The sequence below is a fragment of the Camellia sinensis genome, chromosome 11 (genome assembly GCF_055761805.1).
Source record: "Camellia sinensis isolate YWXY chromosome 11, ASM5576180v1, whole genome shotgun sequence".
Taxonomy (NCBI): domain Eukaryota; kingdom Viridiplantae; phylum Streptophyta; class Magnoliopsida; order Ericales; family Theaceae; genus Camellia; species Camellia sinensis.
In genome coordinates, this window is record NC_138971.1 from 72465883 (window position 1) to 72488428 (window position 22546).

The 22546-nt window shown below is 34.8% G+C and overlaps 1 protein-coding gene across 1 annotated transcript; it reads left to right on the forward strand.

Moving 5' to 3' along the window:
- The first annotated feature begins 17596 nt into the window (after positions 1-17596).
- On the forward strand, positions 17597-22186 carry LOC114258560 (cytochrome P450 CYP749A22-like). Its single transcript, XM_028198532.2, has 5 exons — positions 17597-17954; positions 19505-19728; positions 20093-20325; positions 20997-21369; positions 21482-22186. Exons 1-5 carry the CDS (start codon positions 17672-17674, stop codon positions 21908-21910), a joined length of 1542 nt encoding a protein of 513 aa, XP_028054333.2. The 5' UTR covers positions 17597-17671; the 3' UTR covers positions 21911-22186.
- Positions 22187-22546: the final 360 nt, after the last annotated feature.

Genomic DNA, 22546 nt, shown 5'->3' on the forward strand with positions numbered 1-22546 from the left:
ATGTGAAAACGTTATTAAAAAAAGGTTAAAAAATTTATATTATTCAATGCTAGTTTGTAGAGGAAGGTACTAGGGTAAAATTATTATTTTACTGTTTGAATTCAATTATTCAAAAAGTCAAAAACTTAAAAATTAAAAGGGTAAAATTGTCATTTTGATTTTACTACAATATTTTGTTACACATATTTTCGTAAAAAGTCAAAGAGTTATCTCAAACATCAACAGTATATTTTTTTCCCCTACTTTTTTAACCAAAAAATCAAAAAGTGCACTTATATAGCATATATCAAACAACTACATAGTCTTCGTTTAGTATTGATTTTTTTAGCTGACTTTTTTATGTTAAGATTTTTTTAACCTAGTTTGGTTTGATTTTTTTGGCTTTTTTTTTTTACTTTTGTGTGAGAAAAAGCATAATGATTATGGTTTAGATGTGACATTTTATCTTGTTGACTTATGTAACTAATTTTTTCTTTTTATATTTTTTTAGCCAAAAATATAAAACCAAACGAAGCTATAATTTAACACATATTTAACTACAACATCAATATTTAAATTAACAAACACTTATACATGTCATGGTTCATTTGAGAAGTATGTTGACTTTTTAATTTTTGAATTATTTTAGCTTGAGGTTAAAAAGTATCATTTGGAATAGACTTTTTTGGCTTTTTGACTTTTGTGAGAGAAAAAAATAAAATGATTATGGGTTCGATGTGATATTTTGTCTTATTAAACTAAAAAAATTATCTTATCTTTTTATAACTAAATTAACTCCAAATCCAATCTAGTCCTGCTCTTCTTTCCAAATGAGTCCTAAATAAATCTCATTTGATTACTTCTTCTTCTTCTTCTTCTATTTTTTTATTTTTTTATTTTTTGTGTCATATATCACATATTTTTAATTATATCATTAGAGAACGCTCCAAGGGATCCCATCAACGAAGGGGTGCAGAGATGTTTAAGAGAGGTGGCTTTACTCAAAGGAGTCTTTGGTACACCTAGGATAATACTACAATGTAGTTGGCGGAGAGATTTTTCAATGGTCATAGAAGGTTGCTGCTGGTTGTTTTTTTTTTCTTCCTTCTGTTGTCTTTTCCTTTTGCTTTTAAAATTAAAATTGAAAGGTTGAGGAATTAGTTGTGGATGCGAGCTACAGTAGTAATAGAATGTGTACGTTCTTATGAACCTTTTCTCAATACACTTCACCAACTTATATCTGAATTTAATTTCATATTTTTAATAAAATTTTCTTGACTAATAAAAAAAATTGCTATTATTCACTCCGATTACACATGCAAAAGTTGATAATTGATTTAAACATAAACAAAATAAATCTCTTCTCGTCTGTGGCGGAGCTAAGAAATTAAGTTTGAGGGGTCACTTATTAATTATAATTTTTTATTTAAAAAAAACCATGATCAACATCAAGAAAATAATAATTTTATGAGCTAAATTTAAGTATAAGAAATTAAAAATCATTATTAATAGGAACAAATCAAAATTCTATAATAGTGTGTAATAGCTTAGTGCGGGATGGTGATGTAAGTTTATAATTTTAACACAAAAATTATGGATCAAAATTTCTAATTTTAGAAAATAAAAACACATCATTTATAGCACAATTATTATAAAATCTATTTAATTTTTATTTGACAGAAAATGATGTGTTTTGAATAAAAGTTATTAAATAATCTTAGAGTACCATATGACGTTACCTATGTGATGGTCAAAGTATGAGAAATCACAAACCACATTAAGTAATTTGTCAACTACTTGAAAATAATGAGTTAATTGTATTCAATACATAAGATTTCTCACTACACTATTGATTTAAACTACTACATAAACAATACTACATAGTATTCCCAAAGTATCAAATAACTACTTATTGTGAACAATACAATAAATCATTAGCCAAAGAACATGTTAAGACAGAAAAAGAATACGTATATGACTACAAAACAAAAATTAAAAAAAAGTTCAATATTGAAGGGGGCAAGTGACCCCCCTAGGCTTTCTTTGGCTCCGCCCCTGCTTCTCGTTATACTTCTTTTCTAATATTTCTAGAGATTTTACAAAGGGTGATTACATGGAATCATATATTAATAACCCTAAATCTAAATCTATAGCATGTAATAAACTAGTACAAGGTCTAATAAATACCCAATTGAAATGCCTTAATGACTTACATATTTCAAGGGGCATTGCCCCTATTACAACAAAAGGGTTTCAACCCAAATATGTAATAAGTCCTAGGCTTTACAAAAATAAACAAAAGATGAGCGTTAAGCTCCCAAGATCTTCCGTGGCATCTTCTCAGCAGAGGCACACCATCAATATTTGAAAATGATTTTTCACATAGAGATGAGCATAATGCCTTGCTGGCATGCGTAAATTTACAATCTTAACCTTCAAACTACCGAAAAGCTAACAAAACAATGAAATCAATAAGCGATAATAAGATCGATAGAGTAATTTAATTCTCTCTCTGAAATATATATTTCATATAAAGCATGAACTTTACAAACGACGATTGCAACCTAGATTCATAATTCTAAATGAGACGAATATATGGGTTGTGCACGATTCTACCAAGACAACAAAATAAGTATCATTTTGCCTTAAGGCTTACACAAAATAAAGAGGACATGTCCTCTATGAAATATGAGTACTTGGTTAATTACAAAACATAACTATGACCTTAGGCCTTCATACAAAATAAACAAAAAAGGTTCATGTGCCTAGTAATCCACTAGTCATCAAGCTTGAGGTTACAGTGCACCATTCAATCCTGAAAAATGTTAACCACGAAAAAGTGAACCAAAGTCCAGTAGAAATTTCTATACTTAAGAAATATGTTTAATAATGGAATACGATAGTGATGCAAGTTGTGGAGATATATTTTCTGTGTACCAACACGTGGCCAAGGTGACGCCGACATGTCAGCCGAGGTGCCACGTGTCGTGGTCGCGACGCCGAGGTGATCGCGGCTAGGCTGAGGTTATCTGCGAGAATACCGGAATCCGGGATAAGCGGATAAGGGACAAGAGCCCTAGAATGGGAGAAGACTTCAGTTTGGGTAAAGATAAGACTCTTAGAGAGTTTATCTCAATCCTACTGGGAGTCCAAGATTAGCAGTAATCCTAAGTCCATTGAAGTTAGGCTTCTATTGGGACTAGATTTGTGTTGGCTATAAAAGAGAGCCACCCCCATGGGTCTAAGGTATGCTTTTTGTATTCTGAATAGCGAGTTAAACACTTTTCCTATCTTTGAGAGATAACTGACTTGATCGTCGGAGTGCCTCCAGGTGGACGAACCACTGCCAGAATCTCTTCTTTTCTGTGGCAGGTCGTTCGGGCTTAATCTATTCTGCCAGTGTTCTCCAGCTGAGTGCTTGATTGGCAGTGTAGTCGGAAATTGACACACACACAAGTGATACATAATATAAATTTCAAAAGTCTCATCATTTACAACTATAATGATTAATCAAAATAACTTTCATAATTGAATTCCAATTATGACATCATAATAATGAATCCCGAGGCTAGTATCTTCCAGTGGTCATAAAATGCATGAACCACCAATAATATCCTCACTTTACTCGTTATTAGCCGGAAGGAACGTAGTACCTACTCCTATGCGGGTTTTAGGTCTTTCATCATAGACATTCCGCCAGCTTAATTTATCAAATTATACTACTCAGATTCATTATTCAAACCAATTATCAAAATTTGATTTACAATAACTGAATTTACAATTATGCAAATTCTCCACAGATTGTTAACAACATAAGAAATATCTCAAGCAAGTTCAACCCTTAAAGTGCAATACATAACCGAACTTAATTATTTGTATCCACATTCTCAAAATGAATTTAATTATCCATTTTTATCATCAATTTCAGATATAAAGCTTTCATTTCAATTTTTCACAAAACTTATGAATAAATGTAAATTAGGGCTTTTCCTCCAATTACAAATAAACAAGATATACATTGCTCAAATTGTAGTTTTGGGGAAATATGATTAGGAAATTTCTAAATTTGCAACAAAATCCAATCTCTCGCGCAAGATGAGTCAAAACTTTAATTTTTCATATAAAGGTAATAACACACATTCACATTATAACCCATATTTAAGTAAAAGTAAAAAATTCCTACCTCAATGACAACGGAGAAAATCCTATAATTTTAAAGGTGTTCAAAAATGATTATTTTATTTTATTTTATTATTATTATTATTATTATTTTTAAGAATGTAGCCCTTAGTGTGCCATACGACTTTAATAAATGGATTTTGTGAAAATCCTCCTCTAAGTAGATGAAATCAAGGATTGAATGTAAGATTTAGAGAGAGAAGTGGAGAAAGAAGAAGAGATCCCGAGGATAGAGAGGAAATACAGAGAGAAAAAGAGTGGTGTGAAAACATCTAGAGTCTCTATATATAGTATAGACATAAAGGTATCTTTGACTGCACAAATCTAACTAAAAGTATAGCTTTTCAAGCACTCAAGCAGCCAAAGGTTCACTCGAGCAGTGAATTGATGCTTACCGTATCTTTGTTTTTGAAACAGACCGTTTGATTAGTCAAATGTTCGCTTGAGTGGTGAATGGGTGCTGGCGGGATCTTTATTTTTGAAATTTAGAGCTATCTAGGTCTATTGACCACTCGAGCGGTCCAAATTCGCTCATGCGAACTACATTGATAGCTTTGGTGTCCGAACTTTGAACAGACATAACTCCCTGGTCCAAACTCCGTTTTTGGAAGTTATTATGTCTAAATTGACACCTCGAAAGTAAGTTTTCTAATGGTTCTAGAATCACATTAAGATTTGAAAAATGGAGAGTAAGTTTTCTAATGGTTCTAGAATCACATTAAGATTCAAAAAATGAAGAAAGAAAAGAGCAAAAGAGTAACGAGTAGTCATAAACAAATAACCGAATTTAGAATTTTTAGTCCAATCTTGCCCAACCATCACGTTAACATGTCAATCAAGGCTATTATCTTCAAAAATGCCTGCCAATGCTCCAAGGGCACGCAAATTTGGAGAGATAAAAAACACTAGAAAAGGCTAGAGTAGACAGGATGCAACAAGGAGGGTGGGTTCCGGTGCTTAACCGTCGTGGACGTCAAGATACCAGAAATCATGGGCCAAGAGAGGGCCTATTCTCAGTCTTTGTGGATGACATCCCTAACTCCATGGATCCAAAAGGGTTGTATAAGTTGTTTATGAAGTTCGGTATTGTTAAAGATGTCTTTATTCCACAGAAGAGGCGCAAGGTGAAGAACACAAGGTTTGGTTTTGTCAGGTTTGACTGCCCTGTGGCCATGGAAATGGCAATCCAAAAAGCTAATGGTTTGTGGGTTGACGATAAGGCCTTGGAAGTAAAGAGTGCTGAGTACAGGAATGAGAGAGCTAGGCCAAGGGTCAATCCTCATACTCCGGTGGAAGGCCTTACTAATCGCAGGTTCTATAATGCAAGAGGTGATAGGAATGTGGTTCAGTTGAGGGACCATAGATCCTTTGCAGAAGTAGTTGCTGACAAGACCATTCAAGATCGGGGTAGCATTATAGTGGAAGTTGATGAGGTAGGTAATGGATGGTTGTACGAGAGTGTTATTATACGACTCAAAACGAATCGATGTGCTCAAGAGTTGAAAGAGGAGTTAAAAATCCAAGGAGTGGGTGAGGTTTTGGTCAGAGAGGTGGGTGGCAGAGATGTAGTTGTAACGTTCGATTCTAAGGACCAGAAGACGTCTAAAATGCCGCTGTTTTACCCATGGATCCATGATTGGAGTGAGTTTATTACTGAATGGATTGCTAGTCTAAATTTGGACCAGGAGAGGGGGGTATGGCTAAGCTGTTATGGCATTCCCCTTAACCTCTGGAGTAGTAGTACGTTGATGAAGATTGGTAGCTTGTGGGGTGAAGTCCTTAACTTTGAAGGTGATGTTAGCAACCCGACCTCATTCAGAAGTGCAAAGGTCAGAGTTGCAACAAAAAGCATGGAACTTATTAATAAAGTCATCACTCTAAAGTGTAAAGGGAAGCTCCATTCAATAAGAGTGTGCGAGGAGCAAAGGGTGGTGTCTGCAGTCGTGAGAGAGGTGTGCAAATGCAAGATCCATCATGATGCAGAGTCCAGTTTCTTCAACAATACGGCCCAGGGGCCTCAAGGCAAACTCTGTGAGGAGAAGATGCAGAGGTATGACGGGGCAGCTGAGTCAGTTGCTGAAGTGGCAAGAAGAAATGTGCTGGATCATGTTAGCGACACATATCAGATAAGGAAAGAGGTTGAGCTGGACGAAGTGAATGGGTTACTGCACGCTTCGGCAGTTGATGACTCTCTGCATGATCTCGAAAAGGTAAACGGTGCTTGTGAGGCAGAGGCAATGATGGTGCTGGGAAGCCCTGACAAGGGTGTAAACGAGGCTTATCAACAAGAGGAGGGTCAGGTATATTCACACGCCTCACTGCATGACTTCGGAAAGGCAAATGAGGATTATCAAAAGGTGGAGGGTCAGGTGTATTCACCAGGTTTTCTAAAAAGTTGTAGTGGATCGGGTGTAGCTAGGCCTAGTATCAGCTTAGAGGTCTTTTTGGGCCAAGCTCGAACAATCAATTGTGGGCCTCCAGAGGCTGTGGATAGGACAGACCCTGAGCAATGTCCACCAAATAAGACCGGGGCAGATAGACCCAATGAGGAATCCATTAAGAGTAGGCCTAATGTGATATGCACCGAACCCAGTCAGTCTAAACTGAGGAAGGCAATGCTAAAAGAGAAGGAGAAGGAAATCTCGAAGGGCAATGGCAAGAGGGGCGAGAAAAAGAATTTGGGGCATCACAATCAAAAGCAAATCGGTGGTTTTTCTGGGTTTGTTAGAAGTATGAACCAAATAAATGCATCAACTAGTAAGAAAGGGTCCAAGGGAGGCATTTTCAGGCCGACGGTGGCAACTTCAGTGCCCTCCACTTCGTCTGGCAGCAGCGCAGGGGAAGAGAGATCAATCCGGGAAGAAGCTCGTGCTACTCTTCAAATGGGGAGGCTGTTAGGGATTAATTACGAAGGGAAAGAAGTAGAGGCCTTAAGGAAGATTTCAGAAATGGAACTAAAGGACATGGGGCGGATGAGAGAGTGCCAGCGGTCGTGAGTTGGCCTCTGCCTAGAGGGGTTCCAGCGTTAGATTTTTCTTCTAATGAAGATTCTATCATGGAATTGCAGAGGATTGGGTAGAAGGGAGAAAAAAGGTAAGATTAGAAGCATGATTATAGACAGAAAAATTGATATTGTCCTCCTCCAAGAGACCAAGTTATCAAGCTGTACTGAGATAGATGTTAAAGCCCTATGGCCAAAAGCCAGAATGGATTACACGTATGTAGATTCAGATGGGAATTCAGGAGGTTTGCTATGCATTTGGGACCCAGGGACTTTTCAACTTTCAGATTGCTGCTGTAATAGGAGCTTTATACTACTTTCAGGTACTATTCTTAATTCTTTTGAATGTGTCTTAGTTAATGTATATGCTCCTAATGTAGTGGATAGGAGAAGGAAGCTCTGGGACACTCTGGTAAGGTTGAAATCTGCTTCCTCTAAGCCCTGGTGTCTTGGTGGTGACTTCAATGAAATCAGATGTGTGGGTGAGAGGATAGGCTGCTCGAGAAGGCACAAGGGTATGCTGGATTTTAATAGCTTCATTGAGTCATGTGAATTGTCTGAAGTTCCTTTGCTGGGAAGGAAGTATACTTGGTGCAGCGCACAAGAAGGGGTTAAGTGGAGCAAGTTAGATAGGTTCCTAGTAAATCCTGAATGGTTAGAAGTTTTTAAACTCAAATTGTGGGGTTTGCCTAGAATCTTATCAGACCACTGCCCTTTAATCTTCATGGAGGAGGAGAGGGACTGGGGCCTTAGACCTTTTAGATTCATCAATGCCTGGCTGCTACACCATCAGTTCTCAACTTTTTTCGAGAAAGTTTGGAAGGAGGCAAGAATAGATGGGTGGGCTGGTTTCATTCTTCAAAGCAAACTTAAACTGCTTAGAGAGGCTTTGCGAAATTGGAATAAAGAATTTTTTGGGGATGTCTCAGCTAAACTCAAGAATGCCGAAGAGGAGTTGAACAAGCTTGATTTGCTAGCAGAAACAAGAGCTTTAGTAGAATCAGAAAAGGCTAGGAGATATGTGGTGAATAGTGAAGTTTGGAAGCTAAGTAGGAAGACTGAGTGGATATGGCTCCAAAAAGCGAGACTTGACTGGGCTTTGAAGGGGGATAAGAATACCAGATACTTCCATGTAATGGCCACCAGTAGGCAAAGCAAGAATGGGCTCTATTCGGTTACTGTTGGGGATAGGGTGGTTGAAGATCCTGGAGAAGTTAAACTAGAAGTGTGTACTCACTTTAAGAAGCATTTCTCAGAGGATTGGAAAGTCCGACCATCCCTCGATGGTGTTTTCAGATCTGTTCGGAATAGTCAGGCATTCGAAATGCTAGAAGCAGAATTTGCAGAGGAAGAACTATGGGAGGCCATAAAAAATTGTGATGGGAACAAAGCTCCAGGTCCCGATGGGTTTAACCTTTTATGCTTTCAGAAGCATTGGAAGTTGATGAAGGGGGAAGTGATCCAATTTATGAAGGAATTTCATACTCATGGTAAACTGGTTAGAGGCATCAATAGTTCCTTTATAACCTTAGTGCCTAAAAAAGAGAATGCAGGGGGGTTGGAAGATTTTAGGCCCATAAGTCTTGTAGGGTCTCTGTACAAAATTTTATCAAAGGTGCTATCATGTCGACTTAGTAAGGTTTTGCCCGAAATAATTAGCGAAGCTCAATCCGCCTTCCTTCGGGGCAGGAATATTCTGGATGGAGTCCTTATAGCAAATGAGGTTGTTGATGGGTGGAAAAAAGTAAAAAGGAAGGGTGTGATTTTGAAACTCGACTTTGAAAAGGCCTTTGATTCTGTCAATTGGGAATTCCTCTTCTCTTTGTTGTCCAGATTCGGGTTTGGTGAAAGGTGGATTGCTTGGATTAAGGAATGTGTGTCCACTGCTAGGCTTTCGGTCCTTGTGAATGGTTCTCCAACTGAAGAATTCTCACCCCAAAAAGGGCTAAGGCAGGGTGACCCCCTCTCACCTTTTCTATTCATTATTGTGGCAGAATGCTTGAATGTCCTCTTGTCCAGAGCTCTAGATTTGAATTTAATCAAGGGTGTTAGGGTTGGGGTTAATGATGTTCTGGTGTCTCATTTGCAATTTGCAGATGATTCTATCATATTCTGTGAGGCTGATGAAGGGGAAATAGTCAATGTTAAAAGGATCCTTCGTTGTTTTGAACTAGTATCAGGGTTGAAAATTAATTATCATAAGAGTGTGGTTTGTGGAGTAGGAGTGGATTCCGTTGCCCTGGTTGATTTTGCTGCCAAGCTGAATTGCAAGACTGGCTCATTACCTTTGACTTATCTTGGGCTCCCTCTGGGGGTTAGTCCTAGCAAAAGGAAGTCCTGGACTCCAGTTCTTGAGAAAGTTAAGGCTAGGCTGGCAGGTTGGAAGAGGAGAATGTTGTCCTTTGCGGGTAGGTTGGTGTTGATTAAGTCTGCTCTCTCTTGCTTACCAGTTTACTATTTATCTCTATTTAGAATGCCGGAGGGTGTGGCTAAGGATTTTGAAAGAATCCAAGCAGCTTTTTTATGGGGTGGCTCGGATCTCAAAAGGAAGGTTCATCTAGTCAAATGGGAGGAGGTTACCAATAGTATTGAAAATGGAGGGTTGGGTGTTAGGAAGGTTAGAGTTGCTAATTCCTGCTTGCTACTGAAGTGGTGGTGGAGGTTTGCTTGTGAGTCAAAAGCTCTGTGGAGAAAAGTAATTTGCAGTAAGTACAACATTGATGAGTGCTGCTGGTTGCCGACTTCTGGTGATAGCTGGAAGCAGTCAAAATTATGGCGAGATATTACATCACTGGCCTCTCTTTACCCCTCAATGTTGGAGTGTTTTCTTAATAATTTCAGCGTGCAGGTGGGAGATGGCTGTAGAATAAGATTTTGGGAGGATTTGTGGTGTGATGGCCACTGTTTGAGACTTGAATTTCCTAGGCTGTTCAGCTTGTCCAAAGAAAAGAAAGGTACTCTTAGACTTTTTGTTGATCTAAAAGCATCCTCAGGGGAGTGGAACTTATTATTCAGAAGAGAGTTGTTTGAATGGGAAAGAGTTGATTTGCTGAGACTGGTTTCTATTATCTCTCCTGGTCCCTTAATTAGGTTGGAGAGAGTTGATTACCCTAAGTGGTCAGCCACATCATCAGGTCTCTTTTCAGTAGCTTCTCTGTATAAGCATTGTTCCAGTGGAGTTGGAAATCAACTGGGAGCTCCTAGAATGCTGTGGAATAAGGTTTTACCCCCCAAAGTCCAGTTTTTCGGCTGGCTCGCCTAGAAGCATAAGATTAAGACCTCTGTGTTCCTCCAGAAAATAGCGGTCCTCCCTGGAGGAACTTCTACCCTGTGTTGCTTCTGTAAGCATGATGAGGAGTCGGTGTTACATGTGCTCCTTCATTGCCATTTTGTGTGGTTGGTATGGTCGTCCTTGCTTGATTGGTGGGGTCTATCTTGGGCAATGCCTGGCACAGTTGATTGTTTGTTTCAGTGGTGGGAGGGCGGTAAGTTTCAGAAGAGAGAGAAGGTGATTTGGAGATGTATCCCTCTTGTAACCCTTTGGTCTCTTTGGAAGCAAAGAAATGATTGTGTTTTCAATAACGCAGTAGCTGATGTTGAGATTCTCTCTGATCTAGTTAAGTATAGAGTGGCTCTTTGGCTAAGTACAGCTTCTAAGCAGTGGCAGTATCCTATTCATGATTTTGTCTTCAATCTCCCTCAGATTAGAAGGTGTATCAGTAGAGGTTAATCTGTTCTGTTGTGATGCTACTGTTGTTGTGTTGAGGATATCAGAAGAGGTTATCAGTCGAGGTCACGGTTGTTGCAGGGTTGTTTCTGCTTGTTGTTGCTTAGTCTGCTGGGTTGGTCTGCTGGTCTCTTAGGTTTTATTTTTTGCTTTGGGTTCCCTCTTTTGGGTGCCCTTGGTTGGCTCCTCACCAATCCCGGGTCCAGTGCTAGCATATGATTGCGCTTTCTTTGCGGTGCCAACCTAGTTGGGATTGTTAAGTTTAGCTATGATGCTCTCTGCACTCCCCTGCTTTGTTGATGTAATTTTGCATGTTCTATGCCTCTTTCATCAATAAAGTTCCTTTTTGCTGATCAAAAAAAACATGTCAATCAAGGCTGTAAACATTTAGAAGGTTCCAATTATAATAATTAAAAGGTGTAATGTAAACCTATCATTTCCAAGTATTAGAAAGTAATACAAGTACAAGGTAATGATTATCAATTCACAAAACAAGTCAGATTTAAGATCCGAAATGTTACATGCCACAATATACGTCTCTTAAAAGTGCATATCTTTTATAATGTTAGAATAATTTGGAATTTTTAAAATTAAGTTATAATAATTTTTAATATAGTTACAACTTACATATTTTATAAGTAGTGTTAAATTTAACACATCATAAAAATATGTAACTATAGCACAAATTATTGTAATTTGATTTGAAAATTTACAAATTATCCTAATTTTACCAAACAATTGCATAATATTTAACATAAAAGTGTATAACGTTTAAGAAAAGAAAAAAGAAAAATGTAACAAGTTTTCTCAACTAATTAAAAATATCATGGTTCCACATTTCATAACATTCACTGCTACTTTATTTTCTTGATCAGATTTCATTTTGGCAGCTGCTTAACCACTAGGCCACCAGGCTACTTGTTTAGTCACAGAGTAATGCCACAAATTTGTATACACCTTTAGTATATAGTGGAACTGGCGATAACTCGTGCGATGTATAAAAAAAAAAAGATTATATGTATTTTGTGTGATAAATAAATTATTTTAATTTTGAATTATGTCTTAATGCCGGCAAGTCATATGCCATCCGTGTAGATGTTAACAATAATTAACTCACCTTTGCTAGCTCGGCGTTAGCTACATTGTAAGCTTATTCGAACATAGCTATTTTTTCTTCAACAGCCAGGAGCAACTTGTCCATTTCTTCAGCGCATGCGCACTCGATCTGGCTTTAGCGTGTTCGGTGAAAACCTTTTCATTAGTTGCCACCAATTCAGCAGCTGCCGCTTGGGCCTTTTTTTCCTTGGCCACCATTTGACCCTTCAGCTCATTGACCAAGGTTGCTGCATTGGGATGCCGATGCCCAATGTCGACGATCCTCACGATAGCCTAAATAATTAATAATAAAAAATGATGTTAGCAACTGAAGTTGCCACCTTAAAGAAAACTTTATTGGAAAATATAATTACCATGATTATCTACATAGCATTATGGCCTTTGCCATGGCCAAGCTAACCCCCGATTCTTTTCAAGGCCTAATTGGCAAGATGGCACCCTTCACCTTTGGTTGGATGATAAAGGGGGCCGAGATGTCCATGGCGGGGGAGGTGCGAGCCCTCCTCTTGGTAGACTTTGTTGACTCAACGGGGCACTTGGAACCCCTTTGGTTAGCCTCTTCTCTCGTCGCTTTGGCGAGGGCTATTTCCGTCGCAGACTCCTGGGGACCTAAGCGTCCTTCTCGGCCACAAGCACTGTAGGCAAGGGTTTAGGAGCCCGACTCTTCTTCACAACTGCTGCTTTGTTCTTCACCGCCATCTTTTCAACGTCTCTGTTTAGAAATTTAGGAGAGAGATATTTTTCGGCTCCCATGTCTTCGGCAGAGCCTGTCAGATCTCCCAAGTCTTGAAAGATGAAGTCGGAGTCGTCTCAAGTAAGCACCTCAAGATCTGCTCGGTCAAAAAAGATCTCAAGCTCAGTGGACAACCTACGTCATGATTTAAAGAACCTTTTCTTGAGCATGATTTGCCAAAACCCTATACTCAACTTTCATAACTTCAACACTTTCGTCGCTATTTGAAGTCAAATTAGCTCCTAAGTCTCTAAAGTTGATGGCATCGTCGTAAGTATGGGCGACCAGACGATTCTCCCATTTAGGGATTGACACGTTGTTGGCAACAACAAATGTGGTGTATGTGGGATCGTAGTTTAGGAGGATGTGGGCTGCATGACCTTGATCTTCACAATCTATTCGGCCAGTGTAGTCCAAAGCCTTCTGAACTTGGGCAAGTACCTCGGCGTCCCTTGATTTAATGGTGTTTTTAATGTTGGTACCTGCACAATTAAGCTCGATTAGAGGCAATTCACAAGGAATTTTTGAAAGGAGAAAACAATACAATCTACTCGTCCACCTGGGTCACCCTTAAGTCTAGAGATGGGTTCTGAGCGATCCTCCTTGGTGCTGATCTCCTAGTTACGACAAACCAAGACCATAACGTCATCAATGCTTTTACTTGAACTAGCTAACATAGTTACCAATTTATGGTCTGTGTCCTTGGCTTTTAGGAAAATTTTTTTTTGAGCCGACCAAAAGGCTTGCCTAAGGAGTAGTAGTGCCGAATAGTAGGGATGTTAAGGTTAATTCCTAGAATGTCATTCAGTTTGGCAATTCCTATTATTACCCGAAAGAAGTTAATGTTTGGTTAAGAAAGGATTAAGCCACAGAAACGAAGGGCAGTTCGTAGTAAAGAATGAAGGGGAAATTGAACTCCCCCCTCAGCAATGGCCAATAATGATAGAACGATGGTGCTTGTATCTGTAATTTCTAGATTAAGAATGTCATCCTTAATGAGTTCTAACTGAACATCACATGCGATTTCGAAGTGACGACGAAAAGTAGAGACCTTCAACTTAGAGAGGAGGTGCTTTAGGTAGTTTGCCATAAAGCCTCACAGGTAGAAATCAAAATATAAAGGTTGAAGGAAAGAGGGGACAACAATAAAAATGTAAAGAGAAAGAGAAACAGAGAACTTACAATTTTTTTTTTTTTTGGATTGCTTAGAGAGGGAATATGTGAAGTACACTTCAGATGAAGAAGGCAAAAATGGGAAATCACAAGAAATAGAGGGACTTTTTAGAAGTGAAACGCTGAGAAGTTGGGGTTTTGAAAAAGTAATAAATGAAGTGTACGCGTCGGAGTTGAAGTAGCGTACTTATCATGTACCCAAATTTCGAGACAAGTAAACAGTCCCGTAGGAGCCAAGCACATCGACCACTTGGCAATTTGGAGTGGCTAGGAGCTTGGGGGGCAATTGTGTGAACCAAGTAAAATATTTGCACAAATGACAAACAAGACATCTAGGCCTATCCATCATAGGCCTAAACTTAATTGGGCCCATTGGGTTGTCGAAAACTAAACGTTGAACAGTATGTTTGCTGACCAAGCAATATGCTAAATAAGTGATACCGGTAGAATCGACTGACACCTGTGCCGAACACTAAAATGGGCCTAGGTTGTCCCTTTCCAAAGGTGTAGTAGGAAACTAAGCCTTGACATTCAAGTAATAATGACAAATAAGTCAAATTACATAAGAAATATTTACACCAAATGACTATATAAAGAAGGTAGATAGAAGAAGAAAGGTATGCATTATCAATCAACTTAACTTTGTCTCTAGAATATCATATTTATTGCCTTCCATACACAATCTAATTTAACTATTGGAATGTTAATTTTGACACCCCCGATCGGAGTGTTTTAAGTTTCAGGCATCGAAGCGAGGATCAAATAAAGGACTATTTGGGACAAAGAAATATTGAAGAACCACTCCCTACATAATACTAGATAAAAGCAAGCACGTAACCTTTGTAGAAGATAAGTAAATAAACATATAGATAATTACCCTTACTCTTATAAAAGAAATTAACCAGAAGAACTGATACCCACTTTTAAAATTAGAACAACAATTTAAGATTTTTTTGAAATAAAATTTTAACTAGATATAAGGTTTTTACTAATTTATAATACTTATGTGTTTATTTTTATTTTTGTAATTCTTTTAGAGACTAGATAGACTTGAATTAAATATTTAAAAAAATTGATATATGCAATCGATGGTTAAGAGGCTAAACAAACTTTGATTTATATATTTTACGGATTTATTAGACTCAATCAATAATTAAAGAATTAAGTAGATAATTTGATAATAATTTAGAGGTAAAAGTGTAATAAACCCGTAATAATATAGATAGGCAAATAGATAAATAGATTGATATCATATAAAATTAAAAATTATTGTCAAAACAATTTTAAAAAGTATACATATACAAAAAAATCTCTCCATCAAATTATATTAGATAGGGTTTAGATTCTGTTCACTCCACTTCGTGGACCGAACAATACTATTAGACTCGTGGGGCTCACCACGAGTTTTATTTCGATGATTTAAATCGTTCAATGTGTAAAGCTCATCAAATACTTAAAATCACGTTGATTGGATATCGATAGACACTTGATCAGAATACAGTTTTGTCAATAATTTACTTTTAAAATCATATCTATTATTGACAAAAATACAACTTAATCAAGGGGTTATCGATACTCGATTAACATGATTTTTTGTACAGATGAATTACTCGACGAACTTTACACATTGAACAGTTCAGATAATCATAGTGGAACTCGTGGTAGGCCCTATGAATCCAACAATATCGTCTAATCTACAAATAAAATTCTTAACTGTTCTCCTATATAATAATAAAATTATTGGAATTATTGATTTAAATAAGTTTTTGACATCATTAAAAATATATAAATTGACTTGATAATTTATTAATAAAAGAGGCATTAGTTATGAAATTAGAAATTTCAAGAAGTGGGCTGTAATTTCAAGAACTGCATGGGATAATTTATTTTTTAAAGCAAATCTAAAGGTATATTTGTAATTTTTTTTTTCCAAATAAACATGTTATATGCCTTTATTTTGTTTTGTTTTTATAGTTTTATAGGCAAACCCGCTGAACTTGTATGTCTTTTCTTTTATTTCATAGGGCATGGCCAATTTTTGGATATATTAATAGCCAAAAATATTTTTGGCTATTAATAGCCTAAACCCATAGCCAATTGGTTTAGAGGAGACAACTATGAGTTGAAATATTAGTAAGGATCGAAATTCAATTTAACTCATTTTGATTTGATGGTAGCATAAAAAATTAGCATAATGTCAAATTCATATTTAGGTCTTATTTGGAAAGAGGCTATTTTTAGTGGTTTTTGATTTTTTTTTTTATATTATTTTTCATTTTTTATAGAAGTTTGTTTGGTTTTGAGTTTCAAAAATAGTTTTTAGAGTTTTTAATTATTTGTTTTTACAATTTTTTTTAATATTTTAGTAATTTTTAATGATATTTTAAATTCACTTAATTTAAATGTACTTAAAAAGTACAAAATTATAATATTTTTTTAAAATTCACTATTACAAAAAAAATATAAAAATTCAGTATTTTTTTGTTGTTATTGTTGTTGTTGTATTTATTGAATTTCTAAAACATTTGTTTTGAGATAATTTACTTTTAAGTATATTCACATGAAGTGAATCTAAAAAACAAAAAAAAAAAGGAAATGATTAAAATATAAATAAAATCAATAAAAATAAAAAAATAGATTGAAAACACAAAAAAATATTTTTAAAAATTCAAAGAGCCGTATTTGTGAATGTTTTATTTTTTGGAATAAATTACGTTGGTAATCCCAACATTTTGCCTCTTGCGCCATTTTGATTTATACACTTTCAATTAGTTCAATTTTAATATTTAATTTAATATTTTGTGTTAATTTAGTCAAATTAATAACGTCGTTAGAATTCTTAACAAGAAAAATCAGTAATTGTTGAGAATAATAGAGTTGATTAAGTTTATAATTTTATCTCTAAAAGCTTGACACAAGTCGTTCATATGTGTATTTCATAAAAAAAAGTACTAACAATTGTAATTAATTGGACTAGATTAAGACAAAATTATGAATTTAGGATAAAATTTTTGCCAATTTAAATTACGAGAATTAAAATGATCTAATAATCAAAATATAAAAACTATCGATATAATTTACCTTTTTTTATAAGTTTTTTAGTCATACAACAAAATATGAAAGGCAGATGTGATATTTTGACTAGTTGTCTAAAATTTTTAGTTTGCCCATTTTAGTTGTATGAAAAAAATTAATATGCCAAATATGGGTAGAGGAAAACTATTTTGGATACATGCCAACTATGCGTTGAAGAAAACTATTTTGGATACATGCCAAATATGCTTAGTTTTTGACTCTTTAATTTTTTAAATAATTATGTTAACTAAAAAATCATCTTCTCGAACAAGATTATAGAGATATGCTTGGATTAATTAATTATTTTTCTGTTAATCATTTAATATTTTATTTAATAATTACACTAGTTATGATATGTGAGATTCACTCGTGTGTCTATATATATATATATATATATGAGGTCCACAGTATAAATAGTGTAGATGATTTGGAGAGTTGTTAAATCTCTATCATTGTTAAGAGTTGTGCACGTGCTCCTGACCGTTCCATTAGTTTATTGTAGACTCCGGTTGACTGTTGCGTCATCTTTTAGAAATATTATTGTCGTAAATTCCAAAGATACCCCTCGCCATTACTCCTATAAATACCCACCCAATTAATCAGAAATCACAAAACCATCACCACCGAATTTATCATATCAAACTTTAGCTGCTACTTTTTAGCGTTGCCACATTTGAGCCGATTCAATATGGGTGTGCTGGGAAGCATAGCCATACTTGTTTCGAGCTTTGTGTGCCTTTACGTGTTCTTGGTTCTGATCAAGCTCTTTCACAAACTATGGTTGAATCCAATCCACGTACAACGAGTGTTGGCTTCACAAGGAATCAGAGGCCCTGCTTACAAATTCATCCATGGAAACACCAAAGAAATGCTCATGATGAGAACCGAATCCACGAGCAGACCCATGGATTTATCCCATCAAATATTTGCTAGACTCCAGCCGCATCTACACTCTTGGCTCAAGATTTACGGTAATGATCATTTTATTTTTATTTCCTTTCAGTCTTAGTTTCATTCATGTAGTTTTAAATCATGGTATTTGGACATTTAATATCTAATAGTATCACAAATGATATGTATCACAACTGATCGTGATTTTTATTTTATTTTTTTTTTAAAAAAAAAAAATCTAAAACAACTCCTCTAACACTCAAGGGTCCTCTAAGGGTTATTATGCCTCTCGTTTCGATAATTCGAACCGTTTATATTATGGAGTTTTAAATGTATATCATCCATGAAAAAATTTAGATTAATCTAATAATCGTAACATCTATATGCTATTATATTATTCACTAATAAATGAATGGTCAATTTAAAAATTATATTTGTCATTCATTTTTTTAGAGACAAATGAGATAAAATAAAAATATTATGATTATTGGATTAAACTAAATTTTTTCAGTGTTTATATACATTGAGAGTTTTGTAAAATGAACAATTCAAATTATCAAAATGTGACCACCATGTAGCCCCTCAAGCTCTCATGTTGAGATATTAATATGAGAGAAGCCGAATCCAATACTAAATGTAATTTGTAAAATGAATTTTTTGTAAATTGTTAATAAATCGTTTTAAAAATATTAATTTAGTGGGTGTTTGAGGTTTTTATTTATTTATTTATTTATTGGGCTTTTTTGTTATTTTAATTTTTTAATTTATATTTTATTTTTGTCTTTAATGAATCTTTTTTTTAAAAACAAGAAAACTATACGCTTTTGGATTCTATTCGATTACATGGACCAAAAAAATAAAAATTTTTGTATTTAAAAGAAAAAAAGAAAGGACAAAAAACAGAGAAAACAAGTTTTTTTTTTTTTTACTTTTTTGTATTTAAAAATATATTTTTAAAATTCTTCTATGCAAGGCAGACAGAGAAACAAACATAATTCTGAGAAAATATTATTAATGAATAAAATATTAAAAAACTAATATAGCTTTTATTTATTTATTATTATAGATGGAATGACTTTTTTTTTTTGGGTTCAAAAGCATAATTGCTGAGCCAGTTTGCATTTTGACAATCCCACATCAGCCAAGTTAAGACCAGTTGGATAAAATGCTTCATGTGTTGTGTCATTGTGCCTGGTGTAACTTATTTTGGGTTAAAATCTGATAATGAGAAAGTAAAAATTAAAAACATCGTTTTCTTAATTTTTAAATAATTAATTTTTTTAATATATTTAAATTATTTATGCTTAATAAATTGTAAGTAGAAACTCTAACAAACAGTTTAGCATGAACTTCTAAATTTAAATAAGTTACAAGTAGCTTAATCTTCACCCATTGTCAATTAGATGGATTCTGTTAAAAATTGAAGTCAATATTCAGTTCATAGCGATACACAATGCAAATCAGACAGTTTCCTTATGAAATTACCGAATTAGTGGGTTCAAAAACTGATTCAAACCCAACCGATTTGCTATGTAGTGGCTGGTTTTTACTTCCATGGTTTCATTACACTATGATTTAAAGTTAAAGTTTTGTTAATTAATTAATTTATTTATTTTTGGGTGTGAAACAGGGAAGAATTTTCTTACATGGAATGGTTCAAAAGCTCAATTAGTTATTACGGAATCAGAATTTGCCAAAGAAATACTTAAAAACAAAGAAAAAGCTTATCCGCAAATGGAAACTGAAGGCTACTTAAAGAAGTTATTAGGTAACAGCCTTGTGACATCGGAAGGTGAAAAATGGTCAAAGTTACGGAAACTAGCCAACCATGCTCTCCATGCAGAGAGCTTGAAAGTATGCTTCTACTAATCTTGTTGTTTTATTATTATTATTTTTATTATTATTATTAAAATGCATATGAGAAAATATTATAAAAGTATAAAATTGATAAATTAATCGTAAATTAGTGGAGTGCAAGTTGATGTATAATGTGAATCATGTCCACTTACAAAGAGGGCATTGGTGTCACATGCACTTCAGTGTGTTATAGTTAATTTTCTCATTTCTAATTTTTATGATAGTTCTCCAATAAAGATTTCATAATGCATCATTGTTACCAAATAATTTTTAATTTTGGAGAAATCACATCTATAGAAATAAGAATTTTGTGAATATTGAGTTAATAATACACAAAAAATGATGTATATGTATTATGTAGAATATGGTTCCAGCAATGATCTCCAGTGTACAGATGATGCTAGAAAGGTGGAAACAACATGAAGGTGAAGAAATTGAGGTATTTGAAGAGTTTAAAATATTAACATCAGAAGTTATTTCAAGAACAGCTTTTGGGAGTAGTTATTTGGAAGGGAAAGACATATTTGAGATGTTGACAAAGTTGGGTACTATAACTTCCAAAAATGTTTTCAAAATCAAGCTTCCTATCTTCAGGTAAATTTATTTTGTCAAATTTCAATCTTATTAATAGTAATCCTAAGGTGATCATATTTTGATACAATTTAATGTGGCATTGTATACGGATTAACCACTTCATTTGATGGGGCTACTTCCTAAATGAAGGTGGGATCAATCATATGATGTGGCCAATAAAATGCAAGGCACCACATTAAACGATACCTAAATTTATTAATCATAATATTACTTATAAATTAATCATTAGGGAATATTTTCCTATAAAATTTTCTTTTATTTCTTTTTTGTCTAATTGATATAACATAATTTCATCAAGATGAAAAATAAAAATAAAAATCCTTATAATAGAATACGAAACTTCAACAAGGGAATTTTTGGCAAAAAAAAAAAAAAAAAGAAGAAAAAAAAATTAGGGTAGAGAATTCCAAAATCATAAAATTGTTGGGTTTCTATTATTTGACTGACTAGCTTTAGCTTTTCTTTCAATTAAGCGGAGATGACAATTAAATGTAGATGATTTAGTCATTATCCTTTCTTTCTTTTTTCTTTTTTGTTTTGTTTTGTTTAGAAAATACAACATCCACCTCCTAGAAAAGAAAACTTCTATTTGCAATGGTAGTTCAATATTAAAATAACGTGGGTTGTCTTTCTCATCCTAATTTTGATTGATCATTTATATATTTGTGCAGTCAAATTTGGAAAAGTACCGATGATATAGAATCAGAAAAACTTGAACACGGGATACGAGATTCAATTTTAGAGATTATAAAGAAAAGAGAAAACGCAATGACAGAAGTAGACAACTATGGGACTGATCTTCTTGGACTACTTGTGAAGGCAAGTAACGATGCAGATGAGAATAAGAGGATTACAGTGGAAAATGTGGTTGACGAGTGTAAGGCCTTTTACATTGCTGGACATGAAACTACAACCACCTTGCTTGCATGGTCTGTGCTTCTTCTAGCAATCCATACAGATTGGCAAGAGGAAGCAAGAAAGGAGGTCCTTGAATTGTTTGGCCAACAAGATCCAAATGCAGAAGGCATTCCAAGAATGAAAAAGGTACATTAACACTAGTGATCACAAAATCAAATTATATATCCTTTTGTACAAACACACTGAAGAACACATATCATTCAATATTAACTGGACTTTTCTATTCCTTTTTGTATAGATGAACATGATCATTAACGAGTCTCTGAGACTATATCCTCCTATCATCAACATTACAAGAAAAGTTCAACGAAAAGTCAAACTGGGACAATTCATTCTTCCGGCCAATATAAATGTGACTATTTTGACATTGGCACTTCATCTTGATCCTCAAATATGGGGAGATGATGTGTATCTTTTCAAACCGGAACGATTTTCAGAAGGAGTTGCTAAAGCTACCAACAACAACCCAGCAGTGTATCTTCCATTTGGTTTTGGACAACGAAGTTGTGTTGGCACAAGCTTTGCAATCAATGAAACAAAAATCGCTTTGTCAATGATCCTGCAACGCTATGCCTTCACTTTATCCCCAACCTATAGTCACTCACCAGTTCAAGTTTTAACAGTTCGTCCGCAACATGGGATTCAAGTCAAGCTTCATGCTCTTTAGTATAATATGGACAAGTTTTTCTAATAAGATGTTTTATGGGTGAACGTAGTAATAAGTCTTTGCTGCTATTAATTCAGTTGTACTCTGTAATGGCATTTGAAGATTGTCGAACTATGGAGGAATGACAAATAAATTTGTAAAGAAAATAATATCATCACATTAGTTTGTTTCAAGCTAATCATGTGAGGGAGAACAACAAATATAGAGCATCAAAACCTATCATGTAGAGAAGTTGTATCGAGAATATAATACAAGAAAACAATGCTTAATTCCCAATAATTTTTGCACTTGCTTGTTATTATATAAGATTAGAGGCAATTAAGTTACGTTGTATCTTAATTCATATGTATAATTCTTAAAACAATCCCTAGGCATGTTAAAATTTTTAACTTTTTCGTAATTTGAGACCAAATATATATATATATTTTTTAATTGCAATTGAATTGTTAAGAATCAAATATGAAAGCCTTGATGCCACTAAAAGCGTGTATGAATTGAGAAGCATTCGCAAAAAGATTAGAGCGTTGATGTGTATCACAATGTGAAAAGCTTAGAATCGAGTATCTACCACATTTCCAAGGATTTGTTACTCAATGATTGATACTATATATTCAAAAGAAAATGACTCTTTCTTTG